This window comes from Rhinolophus ferrumequinum, chromosome 12 (assembly GCF_004115265.2).
Source record: "Rhinolophus ferrumequinum isolate MPI-CBG mRhiFer1 chromosome 12, mRhiFer1_v1.p, whole genome shotgun sequence".
In the NCBI taxonomy this organism is placed as follows: Eukaryota; Metazoa; Chordata; class Mammalia; order Chiroptera; family Rhinolophidae; genus Rhinolophus; species Rhinolophus ferrumequinum.
In genome coordinates this window covers 24242228-24260667 of record NC_046295.1, presented here as the reverse complement: position 1 = coordinate 24260667, position 18440 = coordinate 24242228, and the positions used below count along the sequence as shown (strand labels likewise).

Genomic DNA, 18440 nt, shown 5'->3' with positions numbered 1-18440 from the left:
AAGGTTAACAATCTAGTATTTAGTATTTAGAATTAGATTTACCTTTCAGTCTGAAATGCAAATCGCTGATGGTGATTTAAGTGATCTGGTAGAGAGTCAGAAATTTTCTGACTTTAACACACTCGATAGTACTACATTGATATGTTATTTGTGTTTTTTAGTATTTTCTCCCAACCCATCAAACTTATTTCTGCATATGTTTATAAAATATACAAAACTATTTTTACAAAATTGAAATCGAATTTAAATATACTGATATCCTGCTTTTTTCTAATTAACATCAACTCCTTCCCTTTAAATTAGTTTATCAAAAGCATGATGTTAATGCCTGTAAAGTATTACATTGCATGGATGCATCGTTCTCTATTTGACCAATTTCCTATTGTTGGCATTTTAGGTTTTTTCCCATCTTAAAAAATATTATAAACAGCACTGCCATTAACATCTTCATACACAAATCTTTCTCAGCAATTCTCATGATTTCCGTAGGCTGGACTTCCCAGAAGTGGAATTACTGGGTCAAAGGACATACACTCTTTTGAAGTTCTTTGTAAAAATCTGCCAACCTACTTTCCATACAGGTTTTTGCCAATTTCTACTCCTTCTGGCAGATCGTGAGTGTGTCCATGTCACCACTGTGCTGCCAGAATTACATATTAATCATATCAGTAAGGATTTTTAATTGTGGTAAGTTGATAGAAAAAAGATATCATTAATTTTCATTTGCTTAATTATAATTTTCATTTACTTAATTAAAGTTGGATGTTTTTAAAGAGACATATGCATTACTTCTTTGAACATAACATTCAAAAATGTGGAAAACAGGAATTGTGCTAGCAGGAATATTTTATCCCAAATGTTGATGAGATGATTTCTAGAGTTTCACAGTTAGTAATAATGTTTACTATGAATTGATGATTTTTTTCATCATTTGATATATTCACTTACTCCTATTCTTCTCAGAGTTTTAAAAAATGTTTTCTGGTCAGAATGATTATTGACTATTACTAAATGGTTTTTGCCACTAGTAGAGATTACTTCTTTTTTTTTCTTACAGCATTCATTACTGTTATATATTACTGAATTCTCAGATTATATTATCTTTGCTTGTCCATGGTATATAACTCTTTTAATTGACTGTTTAATTGATTTTCTAACAATTTCTTCCAACTTCTCTATATGTAGTTGGGATATCTTTGTGAATTTTTGTATTTTATTTGTCAAGTTTTCATACCAGGGTTATATGCATGTTTCATAAAATGGTTTGGATAACAGTCATTATTTTTTATGAAAAAATATGAAAAGTTCTTGAAAGTTTGGAAAATTTTAATGGTAAAAATCATATTCCCAGAATCTGTTTCAGAGAATGTTCTTAGACAACTTTAAGTCTATCATGAAATTTATTCTACTCCTGTTTTCTGGTCTTGAGATAATTTTATTATATATTTTCCAAGAGTATCATCAATTCTTTCGTTTTTAAATTTATTAGCATGATATTTTATGGCTTATTAAGTGGGATATGTTTATTTTTTATAGTACAGTAATATAGCATATTAAATATATTATAATTATATTAAATTATGTTAAAATATACTAAAAAAACAGCTCTTCCATTTACTATTGTAAACTTAAGGCAAGTTAGGGAAGTTTTCTATGCCTCACATTTCTCTTCTTTAAAACAAAAATGATAATCATAGTACCTATAAGTCAATATGAAAACTGTATGTTGGTTTCAAATATTAATATAGACATTTCAAGAGTGGGAAAGGGAAGGTAGAACTTCCAAATTAACAAAGAGAAACCAAAACACAAAGAATAAGAACTTAAGACAGCAAAAATAGGACATAAGATGTAAAAATAAATAATATAAAGTAAAATAGAAGGAATAAAATCAAGTATATCATCATTACAATAAATGTAAATGAACTGGATTATCCCATAAAGAAAGTATGCAATCAACTCAAGCAAATAAAATCCAGCTATTTTCAAGAAACACAAGACAAAAAAGATAACAAGAACAAAAAGTTGAAAGAGAAATCAGGCAAATTCAAACAAAAAGAAAACAATGTTCATTGTAAAGGTTAAGATGGAATTTAAGATGAATTACAATACACAGGATAAAAAATATTATGAATAGATAATAGGCACAATTAATAAAGAAAAGAAATCATCAACCCCACATGCCCCAAACAATGTTGTGGAGATATGCATAAAACAAAAACCATTGAAATACAAGAAATTTAAAAAATACAAGTAGACATAGTAAGAATTTTGAATACATCTCTTTTAGAACCAAACATGACTATTAGACAAACTTTATATCATTCAAATATAAATTATAGTTTGTTGTTATGTCCAAGAAAATTTTATAAAAATCAATCACGTCCTTGACCAAAGAGTAAATGTGAACAAAGTCTTCAAAGTAGAAACTATTTTCAGGTCATACTGTTTCATCTTTGGAAAATGAAACTAAAAGTGAAAAATAAAAAGTGTCTGAATTTTCGTAACTACCTGAAAATTTAGAAAATAAGCCATGAATCAAAAAGAAAATCAAAAGAAAAATTATAAATTATCTAGAAAGCAATGAAAAGAAAAAGTCTAAAGAAAAAAATATTTATAAGATAAAAGAAAAGAGCAAAACAACCCAAGAAAAGTTAAAAAGAGAATTAAAGAAAAAAGGTAAAATTAGTAAAGTAGAAAAAAGAGGGTATTTAAAACAATAAATAAAAGGAAAGATTATTTTCTGAAAAGACCAGCAAAACAGAAAAATCATAAATCAAATGCATTAAGAGAATTGTAAGAGAATAACACATGCAACTTATTGACCAGAACTCTAAAAACTTAAATGGACAATCACTAAAGTAGAAGTAATCAAAACTCAGCAAACGGAAACCTGAATAGACCAATTACCCTCGTGCAGTAAGTCCTAAAATTTGTTGATCATGAGAACCATCTGGGGTTCTTGAAAAACAACTTGTGCTTGGCTTCCACCCTCAGCTATTCTGACTTAATTAGTATGGATGTGACCTAGACATGAGGATGTTCTAATAAAAGTTCCCTAGGTGACTGAAATGTGCAGCAAAGTTTGGGAACCACTGTGCTAGCAGCATCTTCCTATTCAAATGTGGTCCCAGAACCAACAGCATTGGCATAACCTAGAAGGTTGTTAGACATGTCGAAACTCAGGCTCCACCCCAGATCCAGGGAATCAGAATCTGTGGTTTAAGAGATCCACAGGTGATTCATATGCACTTTAAAACTTGAAAACCCTAGAAGAGAATTTAAAAAGTGATTTAAAAAACCACCTTTTAAAACGGCACCACATACAGATGGCTGCACAGCTGGATTTTATGTATCCTTTGCCTCGCCTTTAAATTCCAATGCTATTTACACTCTGCCAGGTCCTAGAAAATGATGACAAGTTTCCTTATGAAAAAGGCTCTCTCATGAGCCGTTATTAGGCCAGCAAATACTTAAATAACTAAACTTGCAACCTCCCTTATCAAAACAAAGCAAGCAAACAAATAACCAAAGACCAGGCACACATGCAAATGCGATTTCTAGAATCCTAAATAAAACTGAATATATCCAATTCATATATTTAAATTGAGTATAGCAATGAGATCAAAAGAACAATATACTATTATCATTAGGGTTTATTCTATGAATGAATACAGTTCGTTATCAGAAAATTTAACAATATGATAAACACACACACACACACCATTGATTGATGCTGAAAATGTACTTGATGTCAAGAAGCAGGGCTCCCTAATAACAAATCTAAGCAAAAGTAGAGATAAAAGCAAGCAATAAAGACTTTAGCAAAACCCAACAACAAATTTTCCTAAAAGGAGAAAATAAGTCTGCCATCCGAATTACCCATCCTTCTCCAGCCTCCTCTGCTTTTCAGTCCTTAAAAATGTAATCTGACAGGTGTGAGATGATATGTCATTGTGGTTTTTATTTACATTTCTCTGATGATTAGTGATTAATGGAGCATCTTTTCCTATGTCTATTGGCCATTGGTATGTCCTCTTTGGAGAAATGTCTACTCAGGTTCTCTGCCCATTTTGTAATTGGATTGTTTGTTTGGTATTGAGTTGTATGAGTTTTTTATAAATTTTGGATATTAACCCCTTGTCAGATGTTTCATTGGCAAATATCTTCTCCCATTCAGTAGGATGTCTTTTTGTTTTGTTGATGGTTTCCTTTGTTGTGAAAAAAACTTTTGATATAGTTCCATTTGTTTATTTTTTTCTTTTGTTTCCCTTGTCCACGGTGATATACCCGTGAAAATATTACTAAGGATACTCTCTGAGACTTTACTTCCTATATTTTCTTCTAGGAGTTTTATGGTTTTGGGTCTTACATTTCAGTCTTTAATCCATTTTGAGTTTATTCTTGTACATGGCATAAGAAGGTGGTACCGTTTTAATTATTTTTTGCATGTCTTTACCCCAATGTAAATTCTTGTTTCCTTTGTCATAGATTAAATAGTCGTGGGTTTATTTCTGGGCTCTCTATTCTGTTCCATTGATCTATGTATGTGTCTGTTTTTATGCCAATACCATGCTTTCTTATTACTATAGCCTTGTAGTATAGTTTGATATCAAGTATCATGATACCTGCAGCTTTGTTCTTCTTTCTCAGGATTGCTATGGCTATTTGGGAATACAGTCCCACATAAATTTTAGAATTATTTGTTCTAGTTCTGTGAAAAATGCCATTGGTATTTTGATAGGGATTGTGTTGAATCTATATATTGCTTTGGGTATTATGGACATTTTAACTATATTAATTCTTCCTATCCATGACCATGGTATATGATTCCATTTATTTGTATCTTATTTAATTCCTCTTTTCAATGTCTTATAATTTTCGGAATACAGGTCTTTTACTTCCTTGGTTAAATTTATTCCGAGGTATTTTATTTTATTTTATTTTATTTTATTTTATTTTATTTTATTTTATTGATACAATTATAAATGGGATTGTTCTCTTAATTCCCTTTCTGATAGTTCATTATTAGTGTATAAAAATGCAACCAATTTCTGAATATTAGGTATCACCTCACACCTGTCAGAATGACCTTCATCAATAAATCAACAAACAACAATTGTTTGTGAGGATGTGGAGAAAAGGGAACCCTTGTGCACAGTTGGTGGGATTGCAGATTGGTGCAGCCACTATGGAAAACAGTATGGAGGTTCCTCAAAAAAATAAAAATAAAAATAGAGCTACCTTATGACCCGGCAATTCCTCGGTATTTAACCAAAGACATCCAAACCTGGCTTAGGTCAGATTCTAAGGATGGGGTGGTCTCACTACTATAGTACAGGATAACCTTTGTTTAGCCTGTGACTGGTCTCAGCCTCCATTTCATAAAATCTTGGCCACGGTCTCTGACCAGGCATGGCCTTGGATGTCAGGTTTACAAATGGAAGAACACAGTCCTCACCGGAAGGAGTTCAGAATCCACTAAGAGAAACAGACAAGTAAACCATGATACAAAGGCATTAAGTGCTATTATTGTAAAACTACGCTGCAGAGAGGGTCTGGAGAAGGCTCACTGAGGAGACATCAAGGGAGTACACGCTCTCTAGACACAGAAACAACCTGGACAAAGACATAAAGGAGAGGCACAGGGCTAAGCATACGGCCAAACGCAAGGTCAAGGTGGGCAGTAGAAGAGAAGGCAGGGACCTCATCCTGAAGCGTATTAGATGCCACGTGAAGGGTGAGACTCAGCCCAGCGTGGGAACCTTTGAAACATATAAGGAGGGGAGTAAAATGATCAGATTTGCACGTTATAGAGATCACCACGGACCTATCGTGAATATATCACAGGGATTACGACCTGAGGCAAAAATACCAGCTACAAAGATCAGGAAAATTATTTTAAAATCTAGGTGCTCTAATGAAACAGACAGTACAAATATTAAAAATAAATAAATAAATAATAATGCATTAAGCACCAAGTATCTTCTCTTTAAAATATTTTGCCTTCCTCATCTAAGAGAAAGCCCAGCAGGGGCCTTTTCTCATCCCTCTGCTTCTTGTTCTACATGTTCTCTCAGAAACTCGTAGAGACTCCCTTCTGCCCCTGTCCACAGTGGGGGAAAGCAATGGAATTCCTGAGCTTTATTTGTGGATATCAACTAGAACATATTAAGTATATAATTGCAGAATGCTTTATTATGTCCTGATGAAGATGACCATGTAATAATCCTTACCTACTCACTTAGAAAATATTATTCGGCCTAGACAGTAGCTCAATTCAAAAAATGACTGCAATCCAAAATATCAAAGTTTGAAAGTAAAATTTCACTGCATTAAAAAAGAAAGTGCCACAAAATCAACAATGGAGACAGCATCTTACAATAAAACACTGTGTCGCTTACCATCCATACCTGCCAGTGGCCTACGTACCTCACTAGAGTAAAGGACACCACCCCCCCAAGACACATGGCAGCCCAGAGAAATGAGCATCTACACTCACACCACTTTCCATGTGACTCCCTTGGACCAGGGGCTACCTGACGCCTCTTCCTATATCCCCAGTGGTCTCTGACCCCCAGGTTAAGAACCCCCCAAATCTCTATCCTAGCCTGGAGTTCCAGATCCTACTCTCCAGATGGCTCACAGGCACTGAAAAAAGAGAGACAGAGAGGAAAAAAAACCTAGCTTTATGGGATATAATTTAAATACATTTTAAAGTGTACAATTCAGAAGTTTTTAGTAGTATATTCAGAAAGTTGTACAACCATCACCAATATGTAACTCCATAACAGTTTTATCACCTTAAAAAGATACCCTGTACCCATTTCCCGCACTGCCCAGCCCCTGGCAACCACTAATCTACTTTCCATGTTTATAGTTTTGTCTGTTCTAGACATTTCATATAAATGGAACCAAATAATATATAGAAAAAAATACACCATGTCACAGTTTGTTTCATGTCATTAACAAGTGCACATAATGATTTTAATGACGACAAACTCAAATCTGTAAGTCAAGTGGTTTTCTTGTCTTCTCCCTCCTGCATGCCATGGAGATATGGATACGCTCAAGGTAAGGAGTGATGCAGGGATATCTCTATTGGCATTAAGAATTACAACTATTTCAGTGAAAACAGGAGTCCGCCCCTAGTTTTATTATATAAAATGAAATGAAAGAGTGCAAGGTCCCTGAAGAGCAGCATACAAGTCAAAACCCAAAAGAATTTGCAACAACTTTGAAAACCAAAACCTCATTTTTTTCTTAAATTATTTTTCCATCAATGACATTATTATACAAAAGCCAATCAGAGTCAAATTACTACACAAAGGTCCTTGCTTTAAATTACTTGATATCTTGATACTCTTTTATAATTACAGAAAAAGAAAGAAGAAAGAAGATTTTAGTAGGAGATTTGCCAATGATTTCAAATCACATTCTATAATCCTATCAGCTAGAAATAGATTAAAACTCAGGTAGCTAGGTATCTAGAAGACAGATAGATAGATAGATAGATAGATAGATAGATAGATAGATAGATACATAGATAGATACATAGATAGATACATAGATAGATAGAAGGAAAGATAGGTAGGTAGGTAGGTTTTTTTCTTAAGTATTTTATTCCACTTGCAAAATATTACTATAGAATTGACCCCTCTTTCCAACTATGATGCACTAATATGCAAGTTGGGGTCCCCTGGGTGTCTTTGTACAGAACAAAATGTCCAGTAAGCTTAGCTTCTGCAGAGTTCAGTGATTTTAACTAGCCTGGAGCAAGTCCACTCTTATCTGTGATACAGAACAATCCCAGCTTTCCAGCTGTGAGGAGGAAAATGCTTTGCATTATTAAATTGTAGCCATATGCTGTAAAAGCAGACCTTGTAAATATGGAGAGGGAAAAGAATTTAAAGTGAGAGCAAACTTCAGATGCAGGCAGTGACTGTAAAAAGGACCCGAGATATTTGAGTGACAGAGCAGTGACAAAAACTGTGCAGAGCAGTGGATACAATCATGTAATCTAGGGGTAGTTATGGCTGAGACATCCTTTCACGTGGAGTCTCTAACCTTCCCTGTGAGGAATCTGGACATTCAACAAAGAAAGAAAAATACGTTAGAGCAGCATCTTTTAAAATGTAACAAATTGCAACCTATTTAAGTCCAAGGCCGCTTGACAGTTTCCTGGAACTACATACAGTATAAATTAAGTACCCACATCAATGTATTAAATGTATTAAAACTTCACTTGGACTCTATGTTACCTTATGACATAATTTCAGATTCCACAAGATCCCGCAACACAGTTACAACATTAGGAAAAACAAAAGCTTAAATAACTAACTATAGCCCAAGAACTAGTTCTTTCTCTCACAGCTTTGAGAAAGGAGAGTATCTGCGGTGTTTAAACACACTTGTGACTGTGTACCAGGAGCACATGAACCTGGAGGAAAGCTGGACTACAGTACAAAATAGGGGCTACTGAGCTCGAGCAACTACAGTAACGTGGTGTATAAAAAGTCCCCTCCTTCATCAGTGTCCTGCTCCCCCAGCCTCAGAATCTCTCAGCGAACATCTCCCCACAAGCTCATTCCCATGGAGGCAAGGGTTACTCCAGATTCACCTCCGTCATCTCTTCAGCCTCTCCCCACTGCCCCTTGTCCCCGAGTTACAGCTGTCACACTGTTCCCCTCAAATGCAGACCCCACTGGGAGTGCCAGGAAACTAATATGAAAACACCTACACAGAAAGAATTCTCATTTCTCTCTCTTTCACAGCAGTGCGTACTCATAAACACCCAAGCTGAACAAGGACAAGGCCCAACTTTTCTCATTTCATCACAAGGCAATGAACCACGGTAAACTGTACTATGTATCGGGGGAGCGGAGACGGGGCAAGGAGGAAAGTAATAATAATCCAGTGGGGTTACTACTGTCTTAAGGTTTTGACCCATGGAAAAAAATGAGTTTTAACCTAAAATCACTTAACCTCTTTGCCCTGTTTTCATAAGTAAAGTGGAAAAGTTGGACTAGCAATGTATTAAGTACTAACATCCTGTTTTCTTGAGTAATGCTTCTGAGAGTGTGTCAAAAAAAAAAAAAAGATTGGATTACAATAGTAAATTACTCATTTAAAATAGTTTAACTTTCTCCTTGGGGTGGGGAAGAAATGTGTAAACAAAGGTTTATGATACAAAATGCCAATCATAATAGAGACAGAGATATCCAACCCTGCCTGGGAGAATCTGATAAGATGTATGGAATAGTTTGACCATAAAGGATGGACAAAGTTTGCAGGGTGGATCTGGCAGTCCTGGCAAAGGAAAGAGCATACCCCTTGGAAGAAAGGGAACTTGGTATACTTGGTATCTGAACAGCATTTCAAGCCATAACACAGAATATGGGTACATAAAAATTGAGACAGCAAGAGCTTTTAAGAAAGCTGGATTTGTGTTTTATGGCATTCATCTATAGCAGAGAAAGAAAAAGTAAGGAAAGAACTGAGGCAATTTTAAGGTTTTTGCACAAATTCAGGCAAGAAATAATGCCTAGAGCCCAAATAAGGGCAGTGGGAACTGAGAGATGGGAGTGGATTCAAGAGATCTTTAAAAGGAGAAGATAAATAAATATGTGGGGGATGAGAAAGAGGGTTCTTCAGAAGGAACTCATGAGCCACTCTAACTAAGGGTGTCTGGGTAGATTCTGGTAGCCCCAAGATACCTTACACAGAGAAAAACTCAAATCTGATAGAAAAGAAAATGAATTGAATTCTCGAAATGTTAATGAGTTACCCATGGGACACACAGGGAAACATGTTCCAACAGTTGTTGAGCACATGGATTTGGAACACTAGGAGGGAGAGATCTGTTCCAAAGATACACATCTAGGAATACAAAAAGTGATTTACCTAAAAGTCACGAAGGGTGAGGGATGTGGGGAAGATGGAAAACACATAGAGAACTAAGGACAAAAATCTGGTTAAGAATAGGGAAGAAGTCACCATAAGCAACTGAGAGAAAACACAAAGGTTCTTAGATTATCAGAAAAGGGTGCTGTTTTCAAAAGCACAGGCAACAAAAGCAAAAATAAACAAGTCTCACCATAGCGAATTAAAAAGCTTCTGCACAGCAAATGAAACAATCAACAACCAATGGGAGAAAAATGGTTGCAAATATAATAAGGGATTAACCTCCAAAACATACAACAAATTCCTATAACTTAATAGCAAATAATAATAACAGTAAACTCATAACCTGATTTAAAAATGGGCTAAGGACTTGAATAGATAGACGTTTCTCTAAAGAAGATATGCAAATGGCCAATAGGTATATTTTAAAAGGCTCAGTGCCACTAATCATCAGAAAGCGCAAATCAAAATCACAATGAGAGATCATCTCACACCTGTCAGGATGGTTATAATAATAATAATTTAAAAAGACAACAAGTGTGGAAAACGTGGAGAAACTGGAATCTTGACACACTGTTGGGAACGAAAAATGGGGCAGCCACTGTGAAAACAGTATTAGAGGTTCCTCAAAAATGTGAAAATAGAACTACCACGTGATCCAGCAATCTTACATCTGGGTATTTATCCAACAGAATTGAAATCAGGGTCTCAAAGAAGTTATCTGCACTCTCATGTTCACTTCAGCGCTCTGCACTATAGCCAAGATGTGGAAACAACCTGAATGTCCATTGACAGATGATTGATGGAGAAAAGGTGGTGTACACATACCGTGAAATACTATGTAGCCTTTACCAAAAAAAAAGGAAATTTTGTAATATGCAACAACATGGATGAACTTTGAGGACATTATGCTAAGTGAAATTAACCAATCATAGAAAGACAAATGCTTCATGATTCAACTTATATGAGGTATCTGAAATAGTCAATATCATAGAATTAAAGAGTGGAATGGTGGTTGCCAGGGGTCAGGGGCAAGGAGGAAATGGGAACTTACTAATCAACAGGCATTAAGTCTCAGTAAGAAAGATGAATAAACTCCAAAGATCTGCTGTACGACATTGTAACTATAGTCAACAATAATGTGTTATACACTTTAAATTTTTTTAAGAGGAAAGATCTCATGTTAACTGTTTTTACCATGATAAAACAAACAAACAAAAATTTAAGTAAGAGAAAATTTGTAAGTAAAGCATGGTCAATTGAATCAAATTAATGCTCACACATATGGAAGAATAGAATGGAAAGGATCCACTGGATTCTGATGACAAAAAGTAACAAATTTAATGAGAATCATTTCAGTGAGGACACAAGCCCAATTGCAGAAGTCAAGAAGGAATTTTGGAGTCTTTTATGTCATGTCATGAAAAAGGAGAAAGATAGGACACTTAGTTAAAGGGAGTTGTCTGAATGAGAAGCAAAGATGCATTTTTTTTTTTTTAAGTAAGAAATAAGTTGTTAGGATGAAGCAATTAAAATAAGGGAGACATATGGAAAGGGCTAGGAAGTGTAGGGGACAGAAAATTTTCAATGGAGACAGTAAAGTTGGTGGCTTCAGAAAGTAGTACACTATGGAAAGGGAAGTGGGAAAAAAGTTATACAATGTTAATAAAGGGACTGATAAAGACTTGCCAGGGGAAAGCAATCTCTAATGATACATTTGTACTATTTCTCACATCACTAGTACAAACTATGTAACAAAATTTCATTCTACATTTCCTTAGAATGTCAAAAGGCTTCATGAGACTTGAAAACATTTGTTTCTTTTGTCTCTTTTATATGACATTCTATTCTTAGGCATTTGATCTTGATTTGTAACTTTGTCTATGCCATCATTAGCCTTTAAGAGGAGTGCAGGGCAAAAATTCAACGCATTTCTATTTGGTTCCACATCAAATGATACTTCCTGCAGGAAGTGGTCTTGATCAACCCAGCTAAAAGAGAAAGTAGGACAAAAAGCCCCCCACTTTTATCAAGCACATGCTAATGGCCAGGTATGCTCTCCCTTCTGATGCTTTCAACAAGAGTGAGTATCACTAACTGACTGTGCTGAATTCCAAAGAAGTCAACTGTTCTGCTCATGCACCTCTTGGCCCTGTCCTCAGGATATGGTAAAACATGGAGCCTTGATTGGGGTGGCAGGGAAGTTTAATTCCAAAGCTTGTGTTCATCTACAGATAGCTCTTTCTGGACTCTTTATTGTTCTTGGTGTGGAATGGTATATATAGTCCCAACTATCCCAGAGCAAATGGCTGTCTCTACTCCTTATTTTGAGCTTACTTAACATAAGTTGACCCATACTGTGTGTCCTGGAATGTAACTCTTAATTCTGAACTCAGTAATTAGTGCGCACTCAATTAATATTACTTTTGCCTCATAAGGGTGCGGTGATTGGGGAGATATGGAAAAAAATCTCCTTCTTTCATAACCTTACAGGATATTACTAAATTGTCTTTTTTCCCCCAAATTAAATACTATAAGTAATTAGGCTGGAACCATTGTAGAGGCTGGGCATGGCGCCAACTGCTATGTAGATTAACCTTTGAGGAGAGGATTGTACGCAAGTACCCATAATGTAGCCTGTAACAAGGAGTAGCTGAGGGCTATGTGCCCTTCTGGTTTTTTAAGGGTAATTTGTGAATAAAACATTTTCCTCATCCTCTCCTCTGAAATCTATCATAAATTAGAATATTTAAGAACTTTACTGAATGTGATGTCTTCAAAACAGTTACAGGGTAAAGGAAAAATAATGTTTCTGAAAAAAAATCTGCTCGGAACAAAATCCTTTGATTTTAGCACCGATTCTCACAGACCTCATTCTCAAATTACTTAAAAGCTTTACCTACAGCGTCAGGTCTTAACCACAGTTAACCAATCCTTTCAGTGTCTTTCTATTTATACTTTTATGAATAGAAAGCCTGTTTATAGTCTGTTGCACATTGTTTAGTGCCAAAGTTTAAAATTACTTCTAAGTATCATGAAATAGTGCATTTTCCCCCACAAAAAAGCATCTTGATTCTGCTAGATACAATAAATGAGGATATGCAAAGGGTTGGGTATGAACTTATTAACTGAGGAGTAAATGGGCTATGAATTTTTAAAAATTAGAGTAAATTTTCTTTGACTGAACACCATGTTTTAAGATAAAACATGCTCTATGAGGTCCCTCAAGGGCCTAAGCAAATGTATCTGCCTTCGTATGCAAATAGCAAAACAAAACAAAAAACAGTTTTAATATTTCTGGAACTGGTAGGGAGTAATATTAAGTGTGTCCCAAATTCTAAGCTTTGAAGGAAAGAAAAAGTGAAAAGTTAAGCAAATATGGGCCCTAGAGATCCCAACAGATGACAACTAAAACTGAAAATGCTGAACTTGTTTTCTGGATCATTACGTGGTTGATTTTCATTAGTTTCACGACAACCTTCTGTTGGCTTCAATCTCATATCTATAAAATAGCGTTGGGGAAAGATCAACCCCCAAATTTTTATAACTTAAAGAATTTCTTGAATGTAACACATTCAAGTATATTGCTATACTTAATAGATACTCTTTGTTAATTTATTCAATTATTTATTTGGTTCCGTCTTTGTTCCAGAGAGGATATAACGTTGCTTCTTTGACGTACACCCAATATTATCCTAATGGTTCCCAGAGGTTTTGCCAGACTACATACAAAAGTCAACACACAAAACAGCACAAGCACCCTATAAAACTTGCAAAAAAGCAAAGTAGAAAAAGTCCGTGTTATTCCAAGTAAGAAAGCTATGGTTAATGATACTTCGAATACTTAGTAAGTTTACATGATTGAATTTGCAAAAATTGCCCTAGGATTCAATGCTTCTTTGTTATATAATCAGCCAAGTGAGAGCGCCCCACAAAAGTACAGCCTTCCTGAACTCCAAAACGAGGTATCAGCTTTGAACTGACTTAGACACAAAATCTGACATCTCGAACGCCTTGTTTTCCTTGGATATTAACCATCCCAGCACTAGACAAATAACCGACATGGGGAAATCTAAAAGAGCATGACTCAAGGAATATAGAGACACAAAATAATAGAGCAAGTCAAAGCTAATTTTAAAAGATCATAGTCCAATAACACATTTCCTAAAAGTGGTAGTGGAATTTTTAATTATTAGAAATAAAGTTAGATTTGAATCTAAGTCCCTAAATTAATGGTTTTACCCCGTTTGGTCCACAACAGTTGTTTGCTAAAGTTGAGAGAAGATATAGCTCTATTGCTTAGAAGGGATTAATTTGATATTCAAGAAAAAGCAACTGAACATAAACATATCTGTAACGTCTGAGTCTATCATAAACAAGGGAAATGTGCACATAAAAAAAGTAAAGTGGCCCAGTGCTTCTTGACCAAAATACCAATGTCATGTCCTTGGGTGCCATCAAACTTTTAGACCTTAGCCCTAAAAAAAGTATGGTGTCCACTCCCACCATGTAACAAAGAATAAAAACAAAATATTAAATCACCAATACATAGTGTAAGGAAATACCATAAAGTCTATCTAAATGCTTTTAAAACAACTAAAACTACTTAAGTGCTTTTGAAAATAACAAATATCAAATAGCCCTCCTCCCTCAAATGTCCTGCTTTTGTTTGCCTGTGCTTAATTTGCTCTCTAAGTACTAACCCCAATCAAGAAAGACAAGTTAAAAACTAAAGGCCCATCTGTAGACGCTCGCACTGCAGTTTAGAGAGCGGGAAGACCACCCCTGCAGTTCAGAGTAATCAGCAAGGAAGTGGTCTCCCTGTCAGTCAAGTCTGATGCTGGAGAAAAGCCCGGCCAGAGTGGCTGCCCAGTTTGTGGGGAAACACACACATCTGCCCTTATAGGATGACTGGATGGGATTCCACCTTCAGGTCAACAGTGGAGAACAGATTTCCAAGGGCCTTCATCTCTAAAAGGACTTGAATGTTTGCCATCTTTTCCCAAGCTGGTAGGAAACAGACATGGCGGTAGATGGTAGCCCTTGTCAAGGGGTGCACCTCTCCCATGGAAAACTACCAGGGATAAGCAAGTAGTGGCAATCAAGGTGATGTTTCAAAAGTTTAGCTCCTCTTTGTTGTAACAATGACGAGCAACAAAGTGATTTGATTGTGTCATTGCTCAGGGTAGTAGATTGAATTGAAATAGACTGTGCCTGCTCCAGATACTGAAACTCAACTTTGGAGATTTCACATTGTAGCCAAGGCCAGAATACAGAAATGAAAAGGGTCTCTGAAAGACAAATTATGTTCTAACATACCAAATACACTTAAACTTAGGAAAGGAGCTTTTAATAATAAGTATAATTTATTCCAATTGACTGTAAAACAAACACCTTAGTAAGTTCTGATTTTTCACATTTCAAATTAGGAATTATTCTTGTTCTATGTTCCCAGGAGTCTGATTTATTTCACGGTATTATAGAACACATTCTTAATTTCATCAAACAGAATTCTTTCATAATCTCTATGGTTAAGTCCATGATATAATAATACAGAAAGCATGCTAAATTGATGGAATGCTTCTGAATCATCAAAGAAAATTCTAATTATATTCCATTTAATTTTGGTGATATGTTTTTATCATATTATAACTCTGAAAAACAGGTAATCAATGTATGATTTATATATATACAATATTCAACTAATCATACATGCATTTATTTACATCATCCCAGTTTTAAAACATGGTTCTCAAAAAGGCTTGATTTCCAAGGAAAATTTAAAAGGAAAAAAAATTAGACGTATTCTACTTTGATGGTTTCTGTTTGCCGTATTATATGCAAACAGATAAATTAAGAGACGCAACACTGAATGTAGCAAGAGAAAAAATTAACCAAGCTTCTTGAAAACTACTGAAAAATCAAATTCTGACATTATATAACTATGCAAAGATTATTCATTCAGCTCAAGTAGAGAACATCTTTAAGTGTGCATAATTCTTTCTGTACATGTTCAGAAATGCATTTCAAACAATAACAGCTTTATTAATTTCAAATCAAGCTGTCACTCAAATACAAAGAATATATTCTTTATTTAGTCTGACTTAAAATACCAACTCTTTTTCTATTATAGGATTTTTTCCCCCCTCCCATTCTTTGTAAAATGAATGAGGGAGTTTTTAAAAAATGTTTAGATACAATTCACTTTTGGCTATCATGCTACGCAGAGAAGATATTAGTCAACTATATAAGAAGAAATTTTAGTAACGTTAAAGTCATTACAAGCTAATGAAATTTTCTCAACTTCAGAAAATTTCTAACAAAATTTATTATATTGTAAATAGTTTTTCTTTTTAATTCTAATTTCTTAGCCACACACAAAAACAATAATAAATTAGTTGGATTTTGCATTTAAAATTGTCCAGTTTTTTTACGTTTTATCAATTTATAATAATATTCAATGATTTTGATGAAAGTAAAGAAAAATCAACTTGGCATATATGTAAAAATCTATATGTAAATTAGAACTTTTTAACTTTGTTGAAGTATATATTGTTTTTATTAAACAACATATAATATTTTGTCAAATATCATTTTTGTACAATACAGAAAAGTTAATATGGAGTTGGAAAAAATAATTTTTCTGAGATAAAAATAAAGAACAAAGTACAGTCAGGACTCAGAAAGAGAAAGAAAAAATATTCTGTTTTGACGTTGCATTTTTACTCGAGTATTTACTTGCTGGATCTTTCTAATATTTTAAAACAAGACTAGTCAGAAATATTTTCTTGTAGTTTTGGACGTCTTCAGGTATTTCAACCTTACATTGGCAAAGCATTATGACAAAGAAGAACAAATAATTAAAGAGCAAAAAGCAAGTCTACCTGAGGAAACTTTTATTATTACTTTTTATAAAGTTTTTGGTTTATTTTCAATGAAAATGCAAATGAGATCATTTGGGGAGATAGAAGGCATGTGTGGTTCATCTGGAGTTTTTTGTTTGTTTTGTTTTGTTTTTGTTAGTTTATTCTTAGAGCACGCTTTTTACCAAAGTCACAACTATAATTAAAATTTTTATGATATTTATGGAATACCAGAAATTCTTCTTTGTACTAGCTTTATCTCATACCTCATGTGAAAAGACAGTCCTCCTAAATCAATATCAATATCTGTATGTTCAGATTTAGGAGCAACAAAACCAAGAGGATAGCCAAATTAAAAAAGCCCATTTTCAGATCTGGAACAACTTCTGAAAATAAAGAGGATATTTGGCATACCTTATATTAAAGGAAAAGTCCTACTTTCATTATTTCCTGATTCTGAGACTTCAATAAAAAACTTATGGAATAAAAACTTGTTTGCAACAATCCTTCACTGAAAACATAACCAACCCTCACCACAACCCCCCAAAATAATAGTATGGAAATGTGTATTTTTTTCTTGTATTTTTTAAAAGAAAGATTAAAAGGTTGTTTTTTTCGTGTGTTTTTTTTTTTTGGCTCTTCAAACAGCAATGACTTTTAGCACCTGAAATATACACAACGAAAATATATGCATATTCATTTTCAAAGGAACACCAACAAAAATTAAAACGTTGGTGATTAGGTAAGTACTGATGACGCCAATATAGAAGTATTTGCCACTGCGAAGGGCCTAAACAGAATCACATCTTGTCCCGATCGTACCTGCCTGCCAGAACAAAATCGGCAGCTGACCAATTATGGGGTGTTTATCTATACAGTGGTACCTTTGTTCTCCAACAATGTCAGATTGCAAACGTCCTGGAACACATATTTACCTGGAGGATTCTTGGCAGGATCATTGTGGCTTGGACTTCCTGATTGTCCAGAATCTGTAAAGAAATCACAGAATATGTTTTCTTTTTAATTTGTTTTGAAAGAATTTCACAATCCTCAGAAGGACTTAAAAATGTTTTTTACGGTAGAACAATGAAGTTGAGTGTTTAAATAAAGTATACTTTCCCAAGCCTTTCAGCAGCAACATTCTATTTATCAAACTAGATGAATGTCTATAGGTATTTTGATGTCGAAAGGAAATAAAACAGTATAGATCAATAACATTCTTGGGGTAGAGCAAGGCTTTTATGAGACAAAAGGTCCAGTGACAAAGGTGGTCTGAAGGCTGGCCCTGTAAGTAGCACTACGAAATAAAGCAGATAAAATTCAATAAAGCCCCTACAAGTCAATCGGAGCATAATCAAAACACACTTTTAAAAACCTGAAAATGTTTTCATTCAATGACCAAGATACACAGAAACACGAGTCCTTTTTTCCAGGACTTCATCTGCCTAGACACACATCCACTCCAATAATCCCCCAACCTACTGGATCCAGGCCCAGATGTGTCTGCATCCCCTAATAGCAATCGATTTGCAAACACCGAGAAAAGCATACATTACTAGGGAGAAACCAAGATGGCTTTGTGGAAAGCAAATTGTTGGATCAATTTAATTTCCATCTGGGATAGACGGGGAGACTCTACAGATAAGGAGCAAGAGATCAAGGCCGTGTGTCTGA

General features: G+C 34.7%; 1 protein-coding gene across 6 annotated transcripts in view; it reads right to left on the bottom strand.

Annotated features, from left to right (window-relative positions):
* The window catches only part of NFIB (nuclear factor I B), a 217765-nt gene that overhangs the window by 72933 nt on the left and 126392 nt on the right, over positions 1 to 18440 (bottom strand). For all 6 annotated transcript variants that reach the window (XM_033122355.1, XM_033122356.1, XM_033122357.1 and 3 more), the window contains exon 3: positions 17702 to 17755. In XM_033122355.1, coding sequence (XP_032978246.1) covers positions 17702 to 17755 — 54 coding nt within the window. The remainder of the gene's footprint in view (positions 1 to 17701; positions 17756 to 18440) is intronic.